The sequence below is a fragment of the Patiria miniata genome, unplaced genomic scaffold (genome assembly GCF_015706575.1).
Source record: "Patiria miniata isolate m_02_andy unplaced genomic scaffold, ASM1570657v1 HiC_scaffold_14, whole genome shotgun sequence".
Classification (NCBI taxonomy): domain Eukaryota; kingdom Metazoa; phylum Echinodermata; class Asteroidea; order Valvatida; family Asterinidae; genus Patiria; species Patiria miniata.
This window is the reverse complement of record NW_024037052.1, coordinates 9470323-9497710: the sequence shown is the minus strand read 5'-3', so window position 1 is coordinate 9497710 and position 27388 is coordinate 9470323. Positions and strand designations below refer to the sequence as shown.

At 38.6% G+C, this 27388-nt stretch overlaps 1 protein-coding gene across 5 annotated transcripts; it reads right to left on the bottom strand.

Annotated features, from left to right (window-relative positions):
- Window positions 1-27038, bottom strand: LOC119722023 (homeobox protein PKNOX2-like). 5 transcript variants are annotated; one of them, XM_038192001.1, is made up of 10 exons: window positions 26931-26991; window positions 23604-23705; window positions 17052-17284; window positions 15301-15472; window positions 14763-15014; window positions 13777-13887; window positions 11683-12078; window positions 9782-9858; window positions 6358-6521; window positions 2230-2468 (listed from the first exon to the last, which is right to left on the bottom strand). In XM_038192001.1, exons 3-10 carry the CDS (start codon window positions 17240-17242, stop codon window positions 2230-2232), a joined length of 1602 nt encoding a protein of 533 aa, XP_038047929.1. In that variant the 5' UTR covers window positions 17243-17284; window positions 23604-23705; window positions 26931-26991. The 5 variants fall into 5 exon arrangements, with proteins under 5 accessions (XP_038047927.1, XP_038047932.1, XP_038047929.1 ...); XM_038191999.1 differs by lacking the exon at window positions 23604-23705 and having other exon boundaries at window positions 1-2468; window positions 26931-27038; XM_038192004.1 differs by lacking the exon at window positions 23604-23705 and having other exon boundaries at window positions 1-2468; window positions 14775-15014; window positions 26931-27038.
- Window positions 27039-27388: the final 350 nt, after the last annotated feature.

The window sequence follows — 27388 nt, the reverse complement described above, 5'->3', positions numbered from 1 at the left end:
ACACTTTGCAGTATGTTTCCTTTAATGAAAATATGATCAACTATATCAGAAATGAAGGAAATAAAACAACTATCGTGACACAACCAAGAACCCCCAAAATAATCACTGTTGAAATAGAGTTTAACAGTTGTAAGACAACCAAAGCCTTGATAGTTCTTTGGTGCATTACATGTACTGAAAATAGACAGGCAATGTCAAGACTATAAGACCAGCACAGGTGGTCCTCAGACCAAACAAGGCGTTAATATTGCCAAAAATGTTCATATAAACTGAGTTTTTGGCTTTGTAAATCACCTCAAGTCCTGCCCAGGCTCTGGCAGTATTTCAAGGATTAAGCCCATAACAAATGATATGTATTCATTGTGGCATGGCTAATGCATGTGATTTTGACTTGCACTTAATAATGCACTTGGTTTTTTCTCATTTTGGTTTAGTCTAAATGTTTTGAAAGAAAAGTTTTCAAACCTGAAACACAAAGACAACCCATGAAATGTAGTATGGTGAACAGTAATGCAAGGCCAGGTGGTTTAGGTGCAATGTAACCACCTGCAATATGTGACAACCAATTCACCACGCCCATAAGTGTGAGTTTTACATCTGTTGGTTTGTTACTATTCCTTTCTGTAATCACAAGTTACAAGTATTGTCAAATTCTGTGAATGAAAATCAGTCAACAAAACAAATTTGGCAGAACGTATGAAATAATTAATGCATAAAACAAAGACAAGAGTAATTGGTAAAATTATTTATTGTTAAATATTGTTCAGTGCTTTCGGGTATTTATTCTACAAGGATTGGGCTCTTTTTTATTGTTTTTTTCTTTTATTTTTTTACAAAACTTCGTAGATTTGGTAGTACTGTGTATTTATCATATTTCTAACACCTAGAATGCATTGAATATCACCTTTTTGAAGAAAAAAAATAGGGGGTTTGTTTTAGAATGACAATTACAGTGCAGCCACAGAGCCTATTACAAAGGACATTTATAAATGAGACCAAAAAAGAACCTACAATTTATCTTTGTCTTTTATTGTACTTGTGTCTGGATGTTTTTTATTCAATTTAGTCATTAAAAGTTTGAATTCTCCACACATTATCAATTTCTGCTTTACAGTGGTCTGCAGTGTAGTTAAGCCATTCTTTCCATAAATATGCAGAACATTGATTGAATCATGAGGTATACACGTGTGTGTCAATACTCAATATTTGCCCAAGATATATTTGTACTTGATGTTGAACTCACTCAAAGCAAGCAGCTACAGACTTGTGGAGCAGCAGCAGACTTGAGGACTTGAGACCTTTGGGCAGATTGCAGTAACGAGCCCGACATGTGTCTGCATTATAGGGTCTTCAGGTCCATTTTAATACATGCATGTTCCTCAACAGCATATCTGGTAGAATCAAGACTTTTTTTCCCTAGTTTTTTGACTCCCTATATTAACGATGCTTACAGAAGTGCAGTTAAATTGACAGAATATTTTGACATAGATTGAATGTACATGTACTCAGAAACTGATGTTCAAGATTTGGACTGCAGACATGAGTGTCATACAAACAACAATACGTACGTAGTGATACATGTAGTTTATACCTTCTTGCATATCTGTGTATGCAATGTTACTAAAACAAACTGGTGTTCACAAGAGATTGTTAGGTATACTGGTTGGTTGTTATAGCGATAGTTGGTTATCGCTGCTCAGCAATTTTTCTTGTAGATAAATTCATTGCCAAATGATCAGCACATTAGTGTTGGTTATTGCGGCATTTGTTACAGTGCCATCGATGTAGCAGTGCAGCAGGTTAACAAATCTGGAACTTTAACAGACCAGTAACAAAGAACCCATTGCCATAGGAGTGCATATGGTGTCTGGAATCATGTACCATCCAAAACAGACACCTGGCCCTGCAATCTCTTTCACTTCAGTTTCTAAGATGTCTTATTGTTATCTGCCAAAATTTCATATTAATTTAACACTATCGACAAAGTCACTTCAATATCCAATACAAAAAGACACTATTTGCTGTAGTTCAAACCTTAAAAAGTTGACACTGAAGCTTTTGATACCTGACTGAATCCATGTCAAGCAGAGCAGCATGTATTTCCTTACCGCTATCCACAAATCTGGACCAACAGTGTCACCACCAAGACTGTGAAGAGTGAAGCAGCAATGCTCATAACAGCCCAATCCATCACTTCATGAAATAGCAGAAACCAATCTGACTGTTCCTTTATGAGGACTCTTCATCACTGTCTAATCCCATGACACCATCATTGGAGGATAATTCTGAGCCATTGTCTCCATCTTCTGTAAGGGGACCTCCTTCTCCATTTGACATACCGTCTAGCTGGGGCGAGGAGGATGAGGAATGATGTACCCGTACCATTGATGAGAGTGTTTCCCCTGATAAAGTGATCTGTTCTACTGGAACCGATGATGCAAGTTCTGTTGAAGCTGCAGTGTCACCACCTGAAATGAAAGTAATATACATGTATATTATTTTTGAAAAGCACAGGTGATAACCCATCCTTGCCCCATCCTCACCACACAGTCCATCCGCATCGAAACGTAGATGTTTTTTTCTTTTCTCCACACACTAGACCTCTGCAAAATCAAAGGGGGGGGGGGGGGTAGGGGGCCTCTTCAAAACTGACCATTATTATGCATACTGCAAATTATATACCCATTTTGATGGCACATCCTAATGGTTTTTGAGTGGATTTTTTTTTTTAGATTGATGTCAGAACTCTTTAACCATTTATTAAAATAATTGCTGAACAAATACAAATTGTGACAATACGTATATGATGTACATGTACATTTGTAGTTGGATCCTGTTGGATTCAGCAGGGTTAGGGTTAACCAAACAAATATAGAGTTTGTCATGTTGTATTGGTTTTGTGGCCCTGAAGGGTTTAGGCGGCGTCATGTAGATTTTCATGACCAGTTATGAAATTTGTTGCAAGGTCTTTGAAATTTTTGTCACAAATAGTCCTGAAGATTTTAGCAATGTCCTGAATATGTTTACTAAGGGCAAAAAAAAAAGTCTCCGGTTTCTGGTATGGAGCTTGCCCAGAAAGTGGTGCGGCGATGCGGCTTTTTTTTTATTTTTTACCTGTCTAAACTTAGTGCAAATATATGGGAGTCCAGAGAGGCCACATAAAGCTTATTCTCGACCATAACCCAATCTAAAAACACGTTAAAATTGTGCAGCAGCAGGATTCCAGTCAAACCAGTGAGTTTGGCAGTTTTGAGACATCATCTTTCATTAAAAAAAAACTTTTTCATTTTGCCGACGCGTATGGCTACGGCGATGCGCGCGCATACCAGAAACAGGAGACTTTTTTTTTTGGCCTAATGTGAACTTTTTTTGACGTTAATATTTTGAACTAGACATGAATTGTGTTGTGACATCCTGATTTTTGTGTCATGAGACATTTTTGTTTTCATGCAACAAAATTCATGACTGATTTTTTAAAAGAAAAACCCATGACGTCCCAAAAAAGTTAAGACTAGTGAAAAAGATTCACAAGATTAGTTTTTCAAGACAAGTCATAATTTTTGTCTCAACTAGTCGTTATATTTTTCCAACATGTATTTTTTTTGTGTATTTTTTCACGCATCCTCATTTTGTAAATAAACAGAAGTATCCCCATAACGTGTGCCTTATTTACATAATCTGGAGAACCTCTGACCCTAGTTTGAGCCGCTGCCAATGGCTCTCCGTCGTGCCGAAGGGGTCTGCTGCAGGTTATTCTGAGCAGGTTGGTTACAGAGAGACATTTAAAGATGGCGGCGTCCACATCGACACGCGGCGGAATTTCCAGCAATTTATTATGTACAAACGTGAAAAAATCGGGAAATTAAATTCAGTAGCTAAAGAGTTTTAACTCTTTAGCTACTGAATTTAATTTAAAAGATGACTTGTCATGAAACATGAAAACATCATCATCATAATGTCACCCACATTTTTGTCTGTAACACATCCCTGTCTAAATACAATGTACATGTTGCTCATTTCAAACCCAGTTGGACTTACAGTTCTGTAGATATAAAATCTTAAAATATACATGTACACCTTTAAGATGACTTCATTAGACCACTGATGACGTCATCATGACATCACTTGTCTAGGTCCATTCTAACCCTGGGGTTTTTGTTTTGAAGTCAATCTGATGGCATTTTATGTCAAATTTTGCTAGTAGAAAAACATGTACAAAGTTCTAAAATAAATAACAAATCAGTTGATGACATCATTATGTCACTTCGGATTTTGCATATTAGTAACAGTATCTATCTACCCAACAGTTTTCAAGACAACCATTACATGTGTTTTGAAAAATCAAATTTTTATTGACGTCATCATGACATCACACATCCTTTAAAATTGTGTGCACACATCTACTGCCTAACAAACCTGATACAAAAAGAGTTTTGAATTTAGCATGTTGGGTTCGAGAGATAGGATGATAAAATTCAAAAATTGAAAAAATCTATATAAAATCACGGCGTCAATTTTTACCTTTAATACATCCCCGTCTACCTACATACCAAGTTTCAATCCAATACGACTTACAGTTCTCTAGATATAGGACTTTTAAATATGCACCTTTAAGATGATGTCACGTTGACCCATGACGACCTCATCATGATGTCACTCTTGTACATAGGTCTCTGTCTATGTTAAGTTTCATTGTCTTATGTGTTAAGTGGGGGCCAGAACAAAACATGTGCAAAGTCTATGGGATATGGGGTGGAACAAAAAGAAAAAGAAGTCTGTGTGTCTGTTTGAAAACAGAACACAGAGCTTTTTCGCATTTTTCAAATGTTAATGTTTTGTTGGTCCTTTTGCAGTCACTTTTTAAGAGTGCTTCATGTTAAAGGTTGCTCAAAATGCTTAGAATAATTCCTGAACTATAACTTTATCACATGACGCCACATGCCCTGCAATGACGTCATCTTGACAACACTTGTCAATGCACAGTTTGTCATTGTGGTCTTGGTTTGTGCCAAGGTTGAAGTCTATCCGATGAAAGGATGTGTACAATTTTGGAACCAGAATAAAATTGTAAATATTAAAAAAAAATCATAAAAAATTAACCGATGACATCATCGTGACGTCACTTCGGATTTTGCATACCAGTACCATTATCTACCTACCCACCAAGTTTCATGGCAATCGAACCTTCCCTTATATGTGGTTTAAAATCTTCACCATCACGTTCCAGATGTTATTTTTGCTGTTTACCAAGCATGCGCGAAGAAAATAAACGCACAGGATAAATACGCATTCACAACTAACCTGATGAAGTTTCAGCTCAGCTTCAGCTGTATATTTTGAGAAAAACAACATTCTAGAATCTCGATTTCAAATCAAAAGTTGCTGAATCATGTTTTGAATTGGGCCTGAATTCAGCGTCTGAGGCACATTCTCAATGAGCCGTTTGCAGCTACGCCATGTCGTGCACTGAACTGACGAATTACAGAAACCGCGTGTGCGCCGTGTCAACGCTTGCACGCGCTTCGCCGAATAAAAAAAATAAAAAATACTAACGGAAATTTCCCAACGATGTGTCTTTAGACGCATTGTTGGAAAGGCCTTCTTTCGTTGATTTCTTCAAAACGACAGCATGCCAGAAAGAATCGTTTTACAGGGAGTTTAGTCCACTTACTATCTTTCAACCAAGTATGTTTTTTAACAATAATTACGTCAGTTACTTTTTGCGTCAGTTACTTTTTGGATAGCTGCAAATGATGGAATGTAGCTTTAAACTAGTGAGGCGAGGGAGGGGTCTTAGTGGATTACTGACGTGAAACTGGCCGTAATGCATGTACGCAACTAAACTCTTGTTGACAAGTACTACAAGATCAAGTTAATCATTCGAAGTTCTTTTATTATATTAAACCTTTTTCTGATGTTAATTGACCGGATTAATACTAGCGCAAGACATGATCAGTAAAAGAGGATCACACATGAAAAGATACATACAAAAAATGGTGGGAGTAACATCTGTCCACCACTACACACAGCAACAGTAGATCCAATGGTTTGGACAGCACACTTGCACCGCTATAGCATCAACTGGCCCAATGAGCATACACTGCCATGATGTCTGGGTACAAAGCGAGCAGGAGACCAAGGGAAACCTGGATCAAGGGTGTCAACACCCAGGACACATGGCATTTCTCCTCTCAAGGCCTTCTGGCTTGCTACTAATTATCAGCTTATTCTGCTTGCAACACCTCATGGTACAAGTGGATATATGAATAAGCTGTTTAAAGATGAAGCAGCAAGGTGGTATTATTGATGGCTCACATATCTGGACGTCAGGTTACACAGATTGTAAGTTGTACTTACTAGGTCTCGTTGTATTGGGTGAACCTAGGTTGGCTAATGACTCTGGCCAAAAACGTTGTGTGGAAGGTCGACTCTGTGTCTTGACTTTCTTTGTCTTGGTACTGGGGTCTGGATTACTAGCATCTAACATAGGCTGCAATATTCTCCTCCTTGCATTAATAAACCTGCATTGATAAAACAAATTGAATATCTGTTAGTTTTTATAGTGAGGTTGCTATGAGATGTTATGAATATCACATGGTAGGGGTGTAACAATTCACCAATACATCGATAATTGCAATTCTGAAAAGCCACGAGGCATTGCGATACAAAACTGTATACATAGAGGCTGAGGCTAGTAGGCTGAATGTGCAATAAAATGATGTGATCAAGTTAAAGACAAATACACAGCCTTTTTCACAATGAAATTTTGGGCACAATGCATTTTGCAGCTGTCCAACTTTGTTGCCCGTCCTTTGGCAAAATTTTGGATGGGAAAGAACATTGAATGCCACTGCACTCACAGACAAAGAGAAAGTGTCATTACACCCCTGTCACATGGAAGTACAGACCAGTTAATGTCGGCTACTAAAGAGACTTGTGCATTATGCACTTCACATCAGCCTTCAAAAGCTACTCATGATTGTTTTCCACTACTGTACTTAATGTAATTCTGAACCATTTTACAATGTTTGACTGCTGTGATGTGGAATATGATAATGTTGAATATTGGCTTAAAAACGCAATACCGGGTACATATAGGACGATTCCATATTTGTCATACCGGACATTCAGAGATTGTTTTAAGCCTGTTATGACGCAGACACTATCAGAATAAGAAGAATCCTGGGCACACTTTCTCAAGTGGTACCACTAGGCTTTACTGCCCAATAATTAACTTGGCTGAGAATTGAATTTTAAGGATATTGCTAAAAATAAACCGGTAATGTGTCGTACAGGATGCAGAAAATTCACTACATGTATCTTTTTCAACAACAAATTTGGGTAAAAAAGTCTCTGTGAGTTGATCAGTGAGTAATTCTTACTAACATAGAAATATTGTACAATGTTTAAACAAAGGTCAGATATTTTAGGATCTCTCGGTTAAATTTGTTTTTATTGAATAGGAAAAGTTTACAAAATTCAGGCCAGCGTGTTGTACGGGACAGGCAAGAGGTGTCGTGCAGGACATAATATCATAATTTGTACGAAATAGTGCTCTAATCAGACATTCCAGTTTAGGTCAAAATGGCTAGTTGATATTATCACTGACTGTGAACAAGTCCAATCATCTTGTGTTATCATAGTACAGCAGAAAAGTACTTGTGTCATATGGGAAAAGTCTGGTGTCGTGTGGGACTAAATTCTAAGTCATTTTAACAAAATCAACAAATCCCTTTAATTTGACCCAACATATCACATAAACAGCCATAAAAAAACTCATTTGGTCTCTGTAGATGGAATATCTTAGGTATGAAATTCACGCATCAGGAGATATCCCAGGGACTTTCAAAACGTATCAATTCTTGACTTTTTAATACAAAATCACCCCACATTCCACAACACAACAGTCGACAATTGTTTTGTTCAATATTGGGATTTGTCCCTCACCGATGTATTTTTATAAACAATGTATACTCAGTGTTGTCCCGAGTGATTGTGAGAAAACAACTACTTGAGCAGGCCTCGAACCCTCAACCTCCCGGTCATCCCACCACTCAACCACTGAGCCTACCTGGGTGGTCTGCACTGGTGGGTATGGCAATGGGTTCACGTCCTACCCCAGTAGTCTTTTCTCACAATCATTTGGGACAGCACTTGAGTATACAATGCTTATAAAACTACGTTGATGAAGGGCAAAACCCCATATTGAATTGACAACACCCCAAAACAAACATTCCTTCCATGAGAAAGTGAACGGCTGAAAAGTGGGAAATTTATGAAATCTTGAGAACTACATGTACAAGCATCACAACCTCAAATGTGGTATCAAATGAAAGGGGACAAGAAAATTTTTATTTGAGTGGTGTGCCAGTGAGAAGAAAGTGGTTAAATGTATTTATTTATCACGTGTGTGAAGTTGATTTCAGATATGTAACATCCGTTACTTCAAAATGCAACGTCCGTAACAACAAAAGCATGATGTATCAATAACATCAAAGTACCTTTTTGTAAAATGTCAACAGTGTTTTTAGAGAATGAAGCTACATTGCATGTCTACCACAACAATTCTTGCAAGAAACGTCACAAACTTTGTGCATTAAGGCCTAAGCTGGAGTTGTACCAAATATATAAAATTTGCTTTCACTGCACGTATTTCATTTTGTTGTGTCAAATTGGCCTGAGGCTGTCAATGTAAAGATGCAGATGTAAGTATTGTAATATGCAGTGCAGTGGTGTAAAAGTCTTTTGTGAAAAGACATCAAAGCTCTCAGCTGAATAGTCAAAACCATGTATCCAAAAAAGAGAACCACTATTCATTTGAAAAGAAATAATCTAACACATATACCTCAAGACCTAGCACAGGCTGTTGATTTAACGATAAGCCTTCATGAGTCAACAGAATTCAAGTGTACATGTAAATGCCATCTCAGTTCTAGTCGCAACTTTCAGCTTAATTCAGACTAAGGCCAAAAAAAAAGTGTCCGGTTTCTGGTATGCGCGCGCGTCGCTGTAGCCATGCGCATCGGCAAAATGAAACAGTTTTTTTTTCAATGAAAGATGATGTCTCAAAACCGCCAAACTCACTGGTTTGACTGTCATCCTGCTGCTGCACAATTTTAACGTGTTTTTAGATTGGGTTATGGTCGAGAATAAGCTTTATGTGGCCTCTCTGGACTCCCATATATTTGCACTTAGTTTAGTCGGGCACCATTTGCAGTCTTCAGCCGACATTTGAAGCAAAAAAATCAGGTAAAAAAAAAAAGCCGCGTCGCCGCACCACTTTTTGGGCAAGCTCCATACCAGAAACCAGAGACTTTTTTTTTTGGGCCTAAACTATGATATTATCTTTGTGACAATCTTTCAATACTATTCAGAAATAGTGTTAACTGTTATCTCCATCTAACACCTGGCTTTTTTTCATGACAAAGCCTTGTTGACTGAAAAAAAAAATAGCGCAATTGACATGTACATATCATGTTTTTACAAGCAATTATCTACATCAAAGGTTATTTTGAGATCAAAAATATTTTAAAATGAACATTTTGTTAATTTAAAGTAGTATTCACTTGCACTATACAATATCTATACAACATCAAACACACACACACACAAAAAACACATCTAATGTCTTCTCTATCTGACTTCTGGAAGTGACTGCATTGAGTCAATCAGTGAGTACTAGTCTTACGTCAAGATGTTGTTGTGTGTTGAATATGGGATCTTCATACCAGCCCTAATGGCTTATTTCTGTGGGATAACAACGACTGAGAAAATGTCTTACCAGTTATTGACTTGTAGTAAGGTTAAATTTGTCTGTGCTGCAATCATTCGTTTCTCGTCTTCTGTTGGATACGGATGCTAGCAACAAAGGGGAAACGGTCAGATAACCAGCATTACAAGTTTCCATGGTAACCATGCAAAGAGAAGCTATGACAGCCTTATCATGGTTACATTCTGCTCATCAGATAGCTACCCAGACAACACTCAATATTCAAGACACTCTGCATCTCGGACAATTACTTGATGCACTATAAAAGATACTCTGCCCTTTTTTTTGGGGGGGGGGGAGTTTGTTTTGAAAATAATAGAGAAAATTAATCATTTTAGTTATGTTCATTCCCTGACCAGTTGCCCACACCAATAGGGGCATGTAAGGGTACACAAATATTAAATGTTGACATGCACTTTGTCACTGTGTGATATGCCACAGATCACTGAGCACAGTCAGAGGTCAGGATGGAATCCAAACACGTGTGGCTAACCAGGCATGTTAGGAGCTATGAGCTCTGAACTTAGAGCACATCATCACGTACATGTACATATAGTGTGTCCCAGTAAAAGCGGGCCCGGACGAAGCAGCAGCTATATCTAAACAAATATTCATGTGAGACTAAATTTGTTGGATGCTTTTTTATGCTGTTGATGTTGTTTATTGCCTTTGGAAAAATAAACAAAATCGATTGAAAACTTTTAAAGCCATGACTAGAAATGTAAGAGCTCCATAAAATCAAAATGTACACTTTTTGCGGCATGAGCTTGTGCTGGTAAATTAGTGGAGAGAGGAGACCACAAACATGTATCACACGAACACATTTCACATGCAAACAAGAAGAGACTACATGTATTCAAGGGGCAAATTTTAACTTTATCAGAATCAGATTTTATTTATGAACGTAAAAAATAAATGTGTTAAGAAATAAAGACATACTGTAGTCTCATCGTGTTTGCATGTGAAACGTGTGTGATACATGTTCACGCTAATACAAGCTAATACCGTAAAAAGTATAAATTTTGATTTTATGAAGCTCAAGTCATGGCTTTAAAATTGTTCAATCAATTCAGTTTATTTTTCCACAGGCAATAAACAACATCAACAGCATGAAAAAAACACCAAAGAAATTTAGTCTAAAATGAATATTTGTTTAGATATGGCAGCTGATTTGTCAAGGCCCACTTTTTCTGGGACGCAGTGTATACTGAACAGTACATGACAAAATAATTTATATAACTGACATACAGATCCTCGTCATTTGATTGGTGGAACTCACATCACGTGACATTCGTTATTGCTCCCATTCACGCCGGGGCTCAAAAAGTCCCATTCGCCCATGGGGAATGGGAAATACTATTCAACAGTTAGGATCGTTCTTGTTTCATGATGCGGTATTTGTGTGCAAATGCATACTGGTGTAAGCGTTCAGCGTTGCGTGTAGCATGTATTATTCCAAAGAACCAGTGCTACAAAGTTGGGTTCAAACATGTTCGTGGTTGGAAGAGAGAAATACATTTTCCACCAGTTCTGTATTGAAATAGAAGTGCAAATATATCAAATGACAAGGATCTATATGTCAGTTATATAAAACAAATATTGAGTGGCTTTAAATTGTGAAATGGGAGGAATATTATCACTCGGTAAAATCTAGAATTTTCCAGTTCAATCAGCTTTGCCTCGTGAAATGGAAAAGTCCAGATTTTACCTTGCGATAATATTCCTCCCATTCCACTCTGAGCCACTCAATATTTAAATGCACATGTTCTTTCTAAATAATGGAAAATAAAGACATTTGCACATTGCTAGCATCCACATGTACATGCAGCTTCCAAGGTTTCATTTTAAATTTCAAAAGTTTGAAATCCCAGGATCTGCAGTTATGCCAGAAATGGTAGAGAATCTCTGCTTACCACGATATGTTGGAAGAGCCATGACCTCATGATGTTGGTGGCATGCTTGGGAAGAACACCTCTCTTTGGTTTTCTCTTATTTAAAAGTTCATTCATATCATCATAGTCATCACCTGCACTGGTTATCGTGGGCGTTGTGGCAGCGTATGATAATGATGTAATATTCTGCTGTTCTGATGATGGAATGCCTATATGTGATATTGGAGTAGACCCATGGATGACAGGCACAACTGACTGAGCACCTACTCCCTGCTGGGGGGTACTCTGTAACTGCACAGTTCCTGGAATAGCCTGGGTGACTAGTCCTTGTTGTGCCATTACTCCCTGTGGAATGACTGGAGCATAGACTACTTGGCCTGCTTGGTTCAGCACTGTTTGAAACTGTGCCTGTTGAAGCTGCAATAAAAAAATTGACCTTTTTAACCTAGTAGACATGGAAGCAATCGTAATGTAGGCTTGATGACTCTGCCATGGACCAAAATGCAATTGTTTCTTTACTCAGACTCAAAAGCACAATTCTATGAAGCCCGGGAAGGGACAGGGTGGAATTTTTTTTTGCTAACTCGTTCCCACGAATTACTAATTCATTCGCACGAATTGCTAACTCGTTCGCACGAATTGCCATTTCGTTCGCACGAAATGCTATTTCGTTCGCACGAATTGCTCTTTCGTTCGCACGAATTGCTAATTCGTTCGCACGAATTGCTATTTCGTTCGCACGAATTGTTAATTCGTTCCCATGAATCGCTATTTCGTCCGCACGATTTCCTAATTCGTGGGAACGAATTGCGAACTCGTGCATCCGGGAACGTGTTACTAATTCGTGGAAACGAGTTGGTAATTCGTGGGAACGAATTAGCAATTCGTGGGAACGAATTAGCAATTCGTGGGAACGAAATAGCAATTCATGCAAACGAAAAAGCAATTTGTGCAAACGAGTTAGCAATTTGTGTGCACGAATTAGCAATTCGTGCGGAAGAATTAGTAATTCGTGGGAACGAATTAGCAAATTCCAAAAAAAAATTCACCCTGTCCCTTCCCGGGCTTCATACAATTCCACAATTTTGAGCTGCATATCAACTCTCTGAACATCGTAGAGGATTCTAATTCCCCATGAGTTGACTCCAGCCATCACCTTCTGACAATTCTGAAGACTGCCCAACTCCAACTTGCCTTGTAAGCGCTTTCGTTTTTAGAAACAAACTGAATAGATTTGAATCCATGTGGCTTGTCACGCAGCAATCTATTGTGCTTCATAAGTGGGATAGATGGCAATCAACACAACACACCTCAGTGCGGTGATGCTGGAATTATTTTTATTGGCATTGAACTGTCAGCTACTTTTTAAATCCCCAAAAAGTAGTATTCACTGACTAAAATATCCAACACTGTACATGTTTGGTCTGAAATGCATGTAAATCTTCACATGGCATGCAAATACCGTTGAGTAAAAAGCTATTTTGGACTGGTTCTGATCATGGGGGAATCCTGTTGAGATGAGCAATAACTGGCAAGAATATTATATGTAAAAATAATTATTCCCTTTCCGATTATCTAAACCTTAACTCTACGAAAAAGCCACCAATGGACCGATCCAGTAAGCCCCTCCCACTGGGCACGTGGGCAAATTAACACGTGCTCCTCTCCAATGCCACACTGCATTTTCCTGCCGCGCGCATCATATGCGCGTGCACGCATGTCGGACTTTTGTGCACGCAATGTCGGACATAAATCACGGCTGTGATTGGTCAGAATACCATGGGGCAGTGATTACTGGATCGGTCCATTATAAAGAGTAGTCTCTAATGATTGTTTTATTTTCCCTAACTCCCTAGGGGGTATGCAAAATCGTATTGAAATTGGAGGATTCAGGACTGTTAGGGCTCTACCTACATTCTACTCATTGTCACACTGATATAAGGGTACTCATTGCTTGGGTGCATATACTAACAGTTTCGTTGCAATGTTCACTTGTGGAATTTCTTTTTGTAAATTAGACACAAATTTCATCACACGTTCGCATTTTGTAGAATTCACACATATTTTTTAGGTTTCTATTGTAAAACCTTGAATATTGTATTTAGTGGTACTAACCTGTGTTGAGCCAGATTGAACTGACTGTGTATTTGGTTGTTGGATGATGTATGTGCCACCTGCTACTGATGCAGCTGTAGCTGGATGTACATGCTGAGGAGATGCCTGAACCTACACAACAAATACCAGCAGCATGTAAACACACACATCGTAGAACTGAACATCCAAGTAAATGTAATTCATTAAATTCACTTCCAAAATTAGTGTATACAAGGGCGAGTGGCCTGATTTTTAGGCAATCTCACTGAAGCACCCGATCAACTCATCAACCACTTGTGAACACGCACACACTCCCTAGCACGTTTGTTTATGGTGTAAATCAAGGATTTTCTTTTGTTCCTTTTCCCTTTTCCTTCGTTTGTACTCAAACTTTTTTGCAACAGCTCTCATTGGTTTTGTACACGTTTTCTAATCATGGTTCTTGTCCTCAATTCATCGATGATGTTGCACATGTGTGTCCTCGATTTACACCATAAACACGCACAAGTAAGTATTTGCCAGCAATCGGAGACCCCCAAATGTCCCTCTTTTGTTTGTACTCTAACATTGTAGGAAGACCTCCCATATGTTGGGGACAGGCAAACTGTAAGAAGATGACAACCAACTGTGCATATATGCCAATGTCAATTTTGTGTGGCCTTTTATCCATCTCACACTGTCTCACACAATAAAAGGAACAAAGCAGTAAGTTTGCTGTCAAATTACGAACGTCCATGTATAATTAGCTCATTAAAACATACTATGCACACATGTACATTATACACGTGTACATGTTTCAAACATGTACATGCATGCATGTAAAATAATACACACTACACAAGCACTAATTTAGAGATGGCATTACAAACAACAAGTTAGACCAAACGAATTGGAAGCAACAAAACTAAAGCAACAATGAACTCACCAACATGTACATAGGCAAGCTGAGTCGCTATCATGCAGCATGGGCATCAAGCATACAGTCAGCATTAACCTAACTACCTCACCTGAATGTGTACCTGTTGAGTGACTGGATGAGGCGGGGTCATTTCTGGCCCCTGTGATGACCCTTGACCTTCCTGTGATAATTGACTTGTAGAGAATGTTGTTCCAGGTTGTCGGTCATCTCGAAGTAAAATGTCGCTATGCATCTTCCCCTTGAGACACGTTATATAACGATGGCAGAAGTCTTTACACAGTTCATTGACCTTCTCTAGTTCAAGCAGGTGTATGCGTAATACCTGAATTGCCTTCACCATCTTTCAAAAACAAATAAATAGTGAAATTGTGTAAGAGTATTGCATGATTCAAATACATTTAGAATCCTACTTGAGAATGTGCACCGGCAACAGATCAAACAGATCATACACAAAATGCAAACATTTCCATTTTGTCCCTCCAAATGCATGAATCCTGTTAGTATGACGTACAATCCATATGGAAAATGAGCCGTGGCATGTACAGTGTGCTTGTAAATTTGTAATGGTTTCTGTTATTTGGATACTTCCCGTGCAAATTATTGTGTTCCATTCATCATCTTCTTACCAGGTTGTCTATTTCAGGATCATTACTGAAGAATGGTTTGCCCGTTCTATCTTGCTGATGTACAAACTCTTCAATGTCCACATCAAAGCTTGCTGAGGTTGGGGGATCAGTGCTCTGGGTGGCTTGCTCACACTTCTCAAATAATTGAGCCATCAGAGGAAAAAGAGGGTGCCTAGAAACACAACATCAAGAATTACATGTATTGCAGTCAAGTCCATGACCACCTGCCAGTATTTTTCAAAACAGTAAGTTTGAAAAGCAATAAAATACAAAATACTAATTATGATATCAGTGATACATGTTTGTCCCATTGTTAAATTGGTGATTTCTTCATACATCCACATTTTCATCAGAAATAACAATCAACAGTAATTTTGTGTTATCCTGTTTTATCCACAGCTTTGCATGTTTTCTAGCTAGTTTGGACTCTTTTTCCTGCAAATGTTGTCAACTGAATCTCTAAATCTCAGGATAGACCATTTCTTCTAATCTTGACTGTTTCACTGCCACTGTTTTAGAAATGCATTGAATGCCAAACTGTTAAACAAACCATAATGAACTCATGTTGAATTGAATCATGAACAATTATGCAAGATACAAGTGGCATCAAGTACCTGCAGTAATGATGTGCATCTGTTCGGGTTGACCAGGCCAAACCGACCCGAAACATTAGAGTAATAAACCGCATCCGAACCGAAACTGATCTTAACTCCCTTAAACCGACCCGACCCAACCCGACAAAAAACTAAGATAAAATCTGGCTTAAGACTGTGATCACTTTGTGCCTGCCCTTACCCACATGGCATGAATTCTTTTGCAAAACCATCGTCTCTCTTTCTGTCATACTCAGTGGGTTGATCGAGAGTAACTCCACTTATTGAACAAACGCATGGTATCACCACGCGGTATCATGAAAACTGTTACAATCTATTTCACTGTCAGTCCCAATCTGACTGGAGAAAATTAATACCGTGGGAACTTGATAGTATGCACGTTGGCCACACCACAATGGGCTGCGGTCACAGTGACTGTCAATAATATTGCATCACCTGAATTTCTCAACTGTTTCAGTTTATTTCGGTTTATTTCGTTTTTTCAAAAGATGGCTAAACCGACCCGACCCGACCCGAACCGAAAATGTAAATACAAAACCAAAATCGACCCGACCCGACTGAAAATTGGACAAACCGACCCGGCCAGAAGTCGGTTTCGGGTCGGGTTGGTTTCGGGTCGGGTTTGCACATCATTAACCTGCAGCATTTGAAAACTACCCAGTGCATGGCACATGAAAGCACACATGTGCCCTGCAGTCTGCAGCACAGCCATTCCTGTACATGAAGAACGATAGCTAATGTACACAACATGTTTACTGCTGCTCATGCTTCCAGTACCTGGCAGAATCCAAGGTCTGCTCACTTTGCATGATAAGACAAACCTCTGGCTTAAAACAATCAAACAATACATGAAATATTTGTTACATTTTTGCCATACTAAATATGAATTCTCTTCTCTTGATTCCATACAAAATACAGACTGTCAATATAAACTTAACTGATATTAATTACACCAATAAGCCAATTCCATCATGAGCCACAGACCATGACTGGATTTCTGAAACGGTGAATTGAATGCAACCTGTCGTTCCTTGGCCCCAGTAATACATGTACAGTTTGTCTACTATAGATTATTTGCACCTTGGACACAAATATGTACAGTGCATGCACAGGTAGAGTGTACATGTATGTACTCACCCATAGATGAGTCTCTTGTCCTTTTCAAGTTGAGCCTGAATATCCTCCGTCACCGCAGCTGCTGAGGCACTTGTCACTACTTGGCTCACTCCTTGTGCTGATGGTTTACTCTCTTCTTTTGCTGCATCTTGTGTCACCATATGTGATACATCTGGGGTTGAAACCTCAACCCCAGCAGAAGAGTGTTGCATGGTGCCAAGGAATCTGGAGTAGCTGTTTTGAGGCAACCCGCTCTAAAAAAAGAAAAGAAAAAAAGATAAAACATTCCACACTATGAAAATAGCTCATTTATGAGGTGCATTGTAACCAAATTATTAAGTACAAAGATTCCTATATTAGTTGTGTTCCTACACCTCATAATACACGTACGAAAGTAGTGATTTATTGCAGTTTCAATTAACTATGAATGTTGAACAATAAATCAAATCTAGAATCAGTCTTTCAATTTAATTGTGACACTTTATGTTGCTACATGTACTATTTCCAGCCTGACACATGTAGCCAAGTTGTTGAAGTCAGCTAGTAGTATTCACATTGCATATCTTTGCAGCACATGGCCTACTCATTCACACAGGCATGACATCTGACTGTACAGACAGGTCACTGCAACCACTGGGTGTTGATGAATAAACTGTGCTGGCATTTGGCCTGATAAGGCTCCTAATCCCTAATGATAACATGCATTGTGTGTTCACTAATGATTGACAACTTCTGATGTGAACAAAACTGTTACCAAACTAAACATGTGTTCATAGAGCCCTCTTCTAACAAACACACTGCAGCACAGGACGCAATTAACGTCTAGACGCCCTGCTACTGCCGTGTGCCGAACTAATTAATTCAACTTTTTAAATTTGGCTTGGCGACAGCACGTAGTCTAGAACCATTTTCCTTGGAAATTGAGTTCCGCACGGCACCATCCTTTACAGTGACAGGGCTGCTGCCTACTGGTATCATCCTACTGGTATCGTTCCGAATGGCAGTGGCACGGCACTGTTCTAAATGCCATGCCGAACTTGATTCGATTCGAAGTTGGGGCAAACATTTTAGGAATACGTTGGCTCACAACATCCACTTTTGCGTCCGCATCATGGGGAGTGAAATTGGCACGAGTATTTTGATCCAACTGAATGTTCTTTGAACTGCTTTAACCTAGCCCATTACTCCAGAATATTACGTTTGGCGTTCAAAGTAACTGCAGTGCTGTAGAAAAGCTATTGCTGCACTCATTTCAATTAAGTTCAGCACAGAAGTAGCATGGCGTCTAGTCTTGGCCTTACTGCAAGTTATTGGTGAAATCAATATAATAAAAATGAGAATCGTGCTTATAACTTTAGGAACATTTTGTTACATATTTGTATGACTGCCGATGATCGCTTTAGGGCAATTTATCTGCAGACAATTTAGGGTTCTAACATCAGTTTGAGTAACATGCATACACATATCACTGTTATCAGCAATTTATTGGATTCATATAATCTTATGTTGTGAAAAGCAGTGTTTTACTGTTTTTGATACACTGTACACAAGTCGTTTGTTGCTTATGTGCAGTGAATGCTATACTAAGAGGTCTGCAGACGCCCTGCTCGCTGTTCAGATTGTGACAGAAATAAGACAGAGCCCGTCTTACATGCTAGTCATGTTGGACTGCTTTAAATGTGTGCACTCTAGGCATTCCTTTTTGTCGTTTTTAGGGGAAAATCAGTTTATGTTGATGTGAATAAAACAGTGACTGAACTTTGAAGAACGCACTTGCTAACTTCCAAACCCATTTAATTAAAAAACAAGTCAGGTGTGTTTACAAACACAAATGCCCCGCAACCGTGACTGTTCCCATGACATAACACCACTCTTTTAACATCAACTTACGTACATGTACATGTACATGTACCTTGGTCACATGGAACATTCATTGACAGCATTAGTGTCTTCTGTAAGTTTTATATGAATTAATCCCTAATCCCTATAATCTCAGAATAAATACAAGATTTCTATTGTTTTAGATACTGTGACCTTGACCCTTGACCTTTCGGCCCCAAATGCGATAGGCCTATTTGGATTACCAAGAATGATCCACAAACCAAATTTGAAGTTCATATGTAAAGTATTTCTCAAGTCATCGCGCTGACAAAATTTCTTTTGTTTTAGTCACTGTGACCTTGACCCTTGACCTTTCGGCCCCAAATGCAAAAGGGTTCTTAGGATTACCAAGAACAATACACAAACCAAATTTGAAGTTCATATGTAAAGTATTTCTCAAGTTATCGCGCTGACAAAATTTCTTTTGTTTTAGTCACTGTGACCTTGACCCTTGACCTTTCGGCCCCAAATGCAAAAGGGTTCTTAGGATTACCAAGAACAATACACAAACCAAATTTGAAGTTCATATGTTAAGTATTTCTCAAGTTATCGCGCTGACAAGATTTGTCCGGACACACACACACACCCACACACACACCCACCCCCCCCCCCCGACTTGTTTCACATACCTAGTGTGGACTTTCCTTTCTTTTCGTGTAGTTAAGGAACACCAGTGGAAAAACTCATTTTTCTCAAACTGTGAAAACTCTTACAACCCAATTTTTTTTCAATGATTCCCTTTAGTGTTTCTCTTCATTCTGCTACAGATAAACCTAACCCAAAAATGCCTCTAAACCTGTTTTCCAGAAATGGGGAAACACTGTGTGGACGTGGGCAAGTCCACACTTCGTCGCTGCTACCTACATTATGTGGACGTCTTTTGTTCGGAAGTCCACACTGCGTATGTAAGACAAGCTCACCCACCCCCACCCACACACACACACACACACACACACCCACCCACGGAAGGACAAGGCGGAAACAGTATGCCCCTTCGGCTTCGCCGCGGGGCATAAAAATACCAGACACATCAGTCTGACGAGGCATGAATGGCACATAGGAATAGAAGTCTCATGATCCATGAGATGCATACATGTAAAGTAGCAAGAATCACTGTGGAACAAAAATAACCACCCCCCCCAAAAAAAATAATAAATAATAAAAAGAGCTACCAGTATACATGCTTTCAAGTGGAGAATTTTTAGATGATACTCTGACAATAATTTTTTTTTTAATAAATGAATTCATTACAAACTGTTTGGACAAAGCTTTGCACAGCTTTTGTGTTCCCAGTGCTTGGGGCAAATTAGTCAATGTCATCTATCACTCACCATCTAAATGTAATCAATGCTTGTCACAACATGTGAAAGCAACAACTGAAAATGTTCCGCACGGAAATGTTCTCATGAATTTAAGAATTTTCCCCTTGTAAAATGAAGAGTTTGAAAACAAATAATTGTAATGCTGATCTGTAGGTATATCCTACACAGCAACATTTTCACGCAATTGTCATGATTGTATTGAATTGGTATACTATGTACATGCATGATACATGATATCGTATTGTCAACAAATAATAAGTTTCTTTGCATTTTGTTATGTTTTATCTCTCTCTGTATATTATTAAATTATGTCTTATTTTTATGTCTTTTTATTTATCCTTACAACTTTGTTTTACTTGTCTTGTTTTTTAATTTTATTTTTATTATTTTTATTATTATTTTTTTTTTGGGGGGGGGGGGGGACTAGGATCCGATAGCCTAGAAAGGACATTGTATGTCTGGTAATCCTTTCCCGTAAGTTTATGTTCCTTAAAAATTGTCCAATACATAGATACTTTGCAAACTTACAATTCATTCTGATAGAGATGGGACTCTTTCAAAACCGAATTATCACCAGTTCATTCAAATATTGTAGTCGTCTACGGCCCTCTCACACAGCAGGTATATACAGTGTACTGATTGACATTGTGGGTTTTCTCAGGGGTAGGAAACAGTCTTTTAGAAGCAGGGTCAACAAAATTTTTGTTAGCTGCAAATAATTTGAAGTTCATAAAAAAATTACCGCTTTTGCTCACAACTAAACTTTCTCTTCATTCAACAGTATTAGTAGAAAAATAGCAAATAATAACACACAAAAAACTACTTTTCATGGTAAAAACTCAAACTCAAAAATGTTTAGTTTCCAAGGTATATTAGTAAATCTACATTAATTTTCATTTGGGTACCTCGATTTAAAAAGCTCAAAAATGTAATAGCACTGCATGTTTTGGCCACATCATCATGTCAGAGTTGTTATGATTAGGATTGTTTTCATGGGGGGGGGTACCTCTTTTGATCTGTTTGACTGGTGGAGGTAAAGGACGCTCTTTTTTTAATAAATTAAATCCGTAGGATTAAGGGAATGAGAATTGAATTTTTTTTTAAATTGTCATTTATATTCCTCTTCTGGTTTAAATTTAAAAAAAAAATCCTGGGCAAGGGGCAAATTTCATAATTTTGGCAGGGGACACCTCAGGGGGCGACATGTACCACTTGGCATTCTCTCCAAGCCCTGTATCAGCTTTGCATATTTTATGCTATACCATTATGCCTACCTTCTTACTGTTATCATTGTTGTATTTTACAACTTTTAATTTAGACACCAGAAGTATAATTCAAGGCATTTTAGAAATGCCTGTATTATGCTTTTCAAATGTGTACCCATGATTGTGTCTATGCACAGAAATTATGGATAATTATTTGGTACCGTATTTAGTATTCAGGTGGGGTAGCTTTACATTGTATTGCCACTGGAGTCTGAGAAGGATGACACCCAGGAATGAATGGCACACTGGGCCAAATCCATGAAGTCAGAGGTAGACTGAAAACCAAAGCCACATTTATATGGATAGTTTAAAACATCTACTTGTACATTTGTACACGTGAGCATGTTTCATGCCCAGCACCGGTACTAACTCTAGTAGTAGCAGTTCTAAGCTTTGTAGAGTTTAGGGAAAGATTCCCAATCCCATATCTGGCCATCACTTGTCACCCTGTGCACAAACCCATCAAGCACCAGTACACGGGGTCACACTCTGAAGATCTTCAAACCAGCATTAAACAAGAATATTGGATACAGGAAACACTTCTTCTCCCGTCCAATCATCAATATATGGAATGCTCTCCCACAGGAAGTAGTGAATGCTAGAACTGTGTCAGCATTTAAGAAAGAGCTCGACTCACATTTGAAAAGAACAAATATAGGATATGGGGTCACAATGGCTATATGCCTAAATAAGTTACCCATTAAGCCGTAAGTAGTAAGTACCGGTAGTAAACCCCGAGTATGAGACTGGTCTGAAAATTTCTAGCCTTTTTCTCAGTAAATGCTAAATTTGACTTTTCAGGGCATAATATCACTTTCTGATGCTGATACTGATAGGTCACTGAAGGGAACATTAAGTGATGGCATGTAGGCCTGTTACACCCATATTAGCAATCCGCCGAAACTATGTAATAACACCCTCTGTCGTGCAATTTCTAGTTTCGTTAACGCATTTACAAATTTGGCAATGCTCAGATCAGCGCAGCCAGCTAGCTGCAGCCTAGTTAGACTTGCCCAAGTCTGGGTTTCGCTTGGTCAGTGCGGTAAACGCACGCCGTAGGTTGTGTATGATTTGTATGGCCGTAAAAGTAACATTGATTAATCAGTATCAGCTCCTTATAAATTGTATTATGCAAAATTCAATGCTTTGTTAAGCTGGATATTATTTATAATATTTTCAAGCCTAGTTTCGCTGCAACGAAATTGGGAATTTCTGTTTTTTCTATTCTCATCACGGCCCACATTTTCAAATGTTTCACTCAGGGTCTCGACAGTGTACAGGTGTATGAAAAAACATTGGCAGTAGTAATGACGCAAATGGGGATATTATAGTTTCGTTGCAACAAAATTAGGAATTTCTAGTATTTTTCTTAGAATTTCTCATCACGGCCCATATTTTCAAATATTTTACTCAGGGTCTTGACAGTGTATGAAAAAAACATTGGCAGTAGTGAGTTATTTAAGGACGCAAATGGGGATATTGGTAGTTTCATTGCAACGAAATTAGGAATTTTTACTGTTTTTCTTAGAGTTTCTCATCACGGCCCATATTTTCAAATATTTCACTCAGGTCTTGACAGTGTATAAAAAAACATTGGCTGTAGTGTGTTATTTAATGACGCAAATGGGGATATTGGTAGTTTCGTTGCAACAGAATTAGGAATTTCCAGTGTTTTTTTCGTAAAATTCATCATGCCTATATTTTCACAATGTGAACGTTGTATACAAACATTGACAGAAGTGTGTTAAGGACGTTAAGAACAGTTCTGTTATCATTTCTTAATAAAGTGGCAGTACAGTTTCGTAGAAAATGAGACAAAAACCATAAGAAATGTATTAGTGTTGTCCTTAGGGTTTCCCACCATCTGGCCCACGTTCAAACGTAATACTCTGCGTGGTCTTGACATTGCATTGGCAGTAATAGGGCACAAAGTAACGGGACAATTTGTTGCAAGGAAATTGCCGCAGAATTCGTTCTTTTAAAAATGACATGTTCAAGTTCACTCATGGTCTAGCGTTGTAGTCAACTTACAAAGGAACTAGTGGATTATTTCGTAGAAGAAATAAAAAGTTTAGTGTTAATTTTGGATTACCCGTTGTAATTACCCCGTTGTTTTTCTTCACATTGTCCAACTGCTTGCCGAAATAATTAACAGGTAAATTTCACGTAGGATATTGTCTTGCTGGAATTCCTTGCACTTGACACATCTGAAATAATCAGTAAGATTGGCGGGTTATTTGGTGTTGTATAAAAGTTTGTTAGTGTTGTATAAAAGTTCGTTAGTATGGGCGTCGTCAGGAGGGGGCAAACTACAGTTTCGCCAAAACCCCTGTGTTTTTCCAGCGTATTCTCGATTCATTTTTTTTTTTCGAGGGGGGCAGGGGCATCCACCAAACCATTTAAACTAATATTTTTTTTCTGCTTTTCCAGAGGAGGCAAGCGACGCCCATGTTCATTAGACCTTATTAGAAATAGTTGACTGTTCTTGTTTTTGTTAATAATGCTAAATGACCTGTGACCTTCGGGAAGCGATATTAAAGCGGGTTCCTAGAGGCCTATGTATTTTAATGTAAACTGTTCATTCTGATGGTGCCACACTTTTTATTTCAATGTAGGGTATAGGCCTACAATCCTGGCCAAATCTCGCTGGGCCCCCATTCCCCCGGGCCGGCCCAGTAGCGTATCCAGCTTTTGATGTCAGGGGGGCAACCGCACCAAAATGTTGAAATTTTTTTTTTCTCCAGACACTTGACCTCCGTAAAATCAAAGCTTTCAATTTGACACTGTGGCTGACTCATTTTTTAAAATAAAAACGCTTTCTAATTAAAACATTTGCAAATATTTTAATTAGAAAATTTTCACCCGAGACGTCGTATGATTCCCGCGCAAATTATCAAATCTGTAAAACATACGAATATCCGCCAGCCCGAAGTTATAAGCAGGGAAATTAAACAAAGTGTATTATGCAAGATAGTTTAATTATATGACATTCCACATATAATCAGAAATGTTCATAAGAGCAATAAATGAAGGAACCCAATTAATAAATTGAAATAAAAATCTCAAACTAACCATATAAATATTTACAATGCATGCTATGGGATGAATTCACATATCGGATCTCGAAAAATTTAAGAAAATAATAAAACAAATATTCTGTGGAATTCTTAGACAGTCAGTGTGAAAAATGCAAGGCAACGAAAAGAGTGAAACCAATGAATGAATGGAAATAAAAATCTTGAACTGTACAAATCGAACAAGGAAGGGAAAAGATCCGCACGAATCTGGAAAGACTGAAGGAGATATATAGGGGGCTTACTCAATGGATCAGTTAGACAGTCAATACAAAATAAACATAATACAAAATAAAGAATGAAACCCAATGAATAAACGGGGAAACGTCTTTAACTATAAAAACATAATTAATACTCAGTTGCACCGGCGAGATTTCACGGTTTTCTTCTTATTTTTTTTTTAGTACCGTACACAGACTGGCAACAAGTCTAGTAGTACATCATGGCAGCGCGGAGAATTGGCCGACTCTGTGGGTCGTACTAATAAGCGTCAACACAGCGTCAACACAGCGTCAACACATTCCAGAAGCATGAACACCGTCAACGCTTCCAAAACGCATTCTATATTGACAAAAAAAGGTATAAACTGTAAAGTTTAGAGTTAAAGAGATTTTAGGTGGGTCAGAGGTTACATTTCGTTTATGGAAATGGAGATTTTTCTCACGAAAAAAATAACTCAAGCAGCCACGGCCGTTGTCCGCCATCTTGCCTCCGCACGGAGCTTAGACGACACCATTTCAGATATGGGTGTGTAGGTAAAGAAATTATCATGTCGTATGCGGATTCATACGTAACGACCGCCCTGTTGATTTATTGCATAATGCTATCACCACCGTTACGTAATCCGCGCTGCCCCTGAACCAACATGGCCGCCAATTTTTTGAGCTGCACGGAGAGACAATTTTCTTGAACTGAAAATTGCAATTTTTAAACATTTGACCTATTGATTTTAAGCCACAATTTCATTTTTGCCCATACTTTACGGTTTGAACACTGGTTTTGTCAATTTGAATGCGTTTTGGAGGTGTTGACGCTGTGTTGACGCTTATTACTTTATTAGTATGACCGGACTCTGTTCGTTGCTCTATGGCCACTAGTGATCATTCAGTCTCAGAATAGTTTTGCTTGACCTAACTACTTAAATTTTCTTAACACCAAATACTTAAGTTTTGGGGCCTTCCATTAATAAATACATGTAGTAACGAAAATAGTCCTTGTTTTACCGGCCGTGCCATGTTATGTTCGTGAACGATATCGTACCTCACCGGATTTACAAATGCAATACAAATGTGAAATTCCTAGTTTCGGCGCACCAAATTTACAAATCCGTTGATTCCTAGTTACGCTGCAACAGGCCTACTTGCAAGTTGCTGTTGCGGTATGTACCACCAGGACATGTCATGACCTGTACACACTACAGCCTGGTGCGCAACTGGGAATTTAGGGGAAAACAAGCAAATTCCAAACTATAATCAAGACATTGTACAGTGTCTTTCAATTTGTAACATTTGACATTCATGAGAATTAAAAACACGAGGAAATCAGCGGTTCTGAAGCAAAATTGCACGCCTGAGTACAAACACAGATCTGCGACAACTGTTTCTTGTGTACCATGTAATATGGTAAACATAAAACTAATGATATATCCTCGAGTCACCATAATTGACGCAGATAACACTTGCAACGCGCGCACGTTGTCCAACGCAAATTGAATGCGAGTGCGTCAAAACATATCGTCATTTTAGGTGGACTGACGATACATCATTCAGTACATGTGTGCATTCAGTACATCATTCAGTACATGTATTTATGTACATTTACAATATCAATGTACATGTACACAATCATGTTGCACAAACCCATGTGTACTACGATGTACGCAAGTAGCAATGGCACACTTGCATGCCGATCGGGCGAGGCCTAAGTTTGTTTAACATCGTGTGTTGGATTTTCTCCTTTTGTATAGCTCCACTTTGGTAAACGCAAATCCCACTACCCAGTCGTGTTAACTACTGGGCCGACCATAATATCAACACAAAAGATTTCAAAACGGCAGCTGTCGCTTTCATTTATACGACTCCTCCCTAAAATCGAAAAAAAAATCCTTCCGTTTAGATTTACCCTAAACTAAAGCACGGCAAAGGGCAAGCACAACAGCTCAACAAAGACACACAGGTAAAAAAGAAGTGGTCTGTAATGTACAATCTAAAAAAGCCTTTCAATGGGATTTATCCGTTATTTTCTGGTCATAGATATCGTTCAGTCAGTCACTTAAACAGAGGTGTTAAAGATGGCTGAATTATAAAGATGACAGCAGACTAGGGCTGGATTGAGAAAATAAGACATTGAGTGACATACCTTGAATTGTCAGTCTAGCGTCAGTCCGACGTACGGCTATTATGGCGGCGGGCACAGCACAACAACGCTGCAGGTGATTGACGGGCATCATGTGACTTACTGAATAATGCATAAGCTTAATGATCAATTATTTAACAGGGGCGTGGTCACTGGACTAAGCGATTCCTTTTGATTCGGAGAATTTACTACCCTTGAGGTATCCTCCATTATGGGGCAAGTCATGATGCGATAAAACTTCGGTATTAACAATTACAAATACTCTACAATAAACAGGTAAACCTGGTCAAATGTCAGACGCAGCGGCATAGCCGGGGTTCTCATCGTAGGTGGCGTGTCGGGGGCTTGAGGTTATGTCTAGGGTTACAATGGAGGGCCGGGGCGCCCAAAACAGTTTCGTCGTTTCAGTGCTGAAAGGTAAACAGGGGGTTTAAACAGGGTTTTTTTCACCGGACACCCAC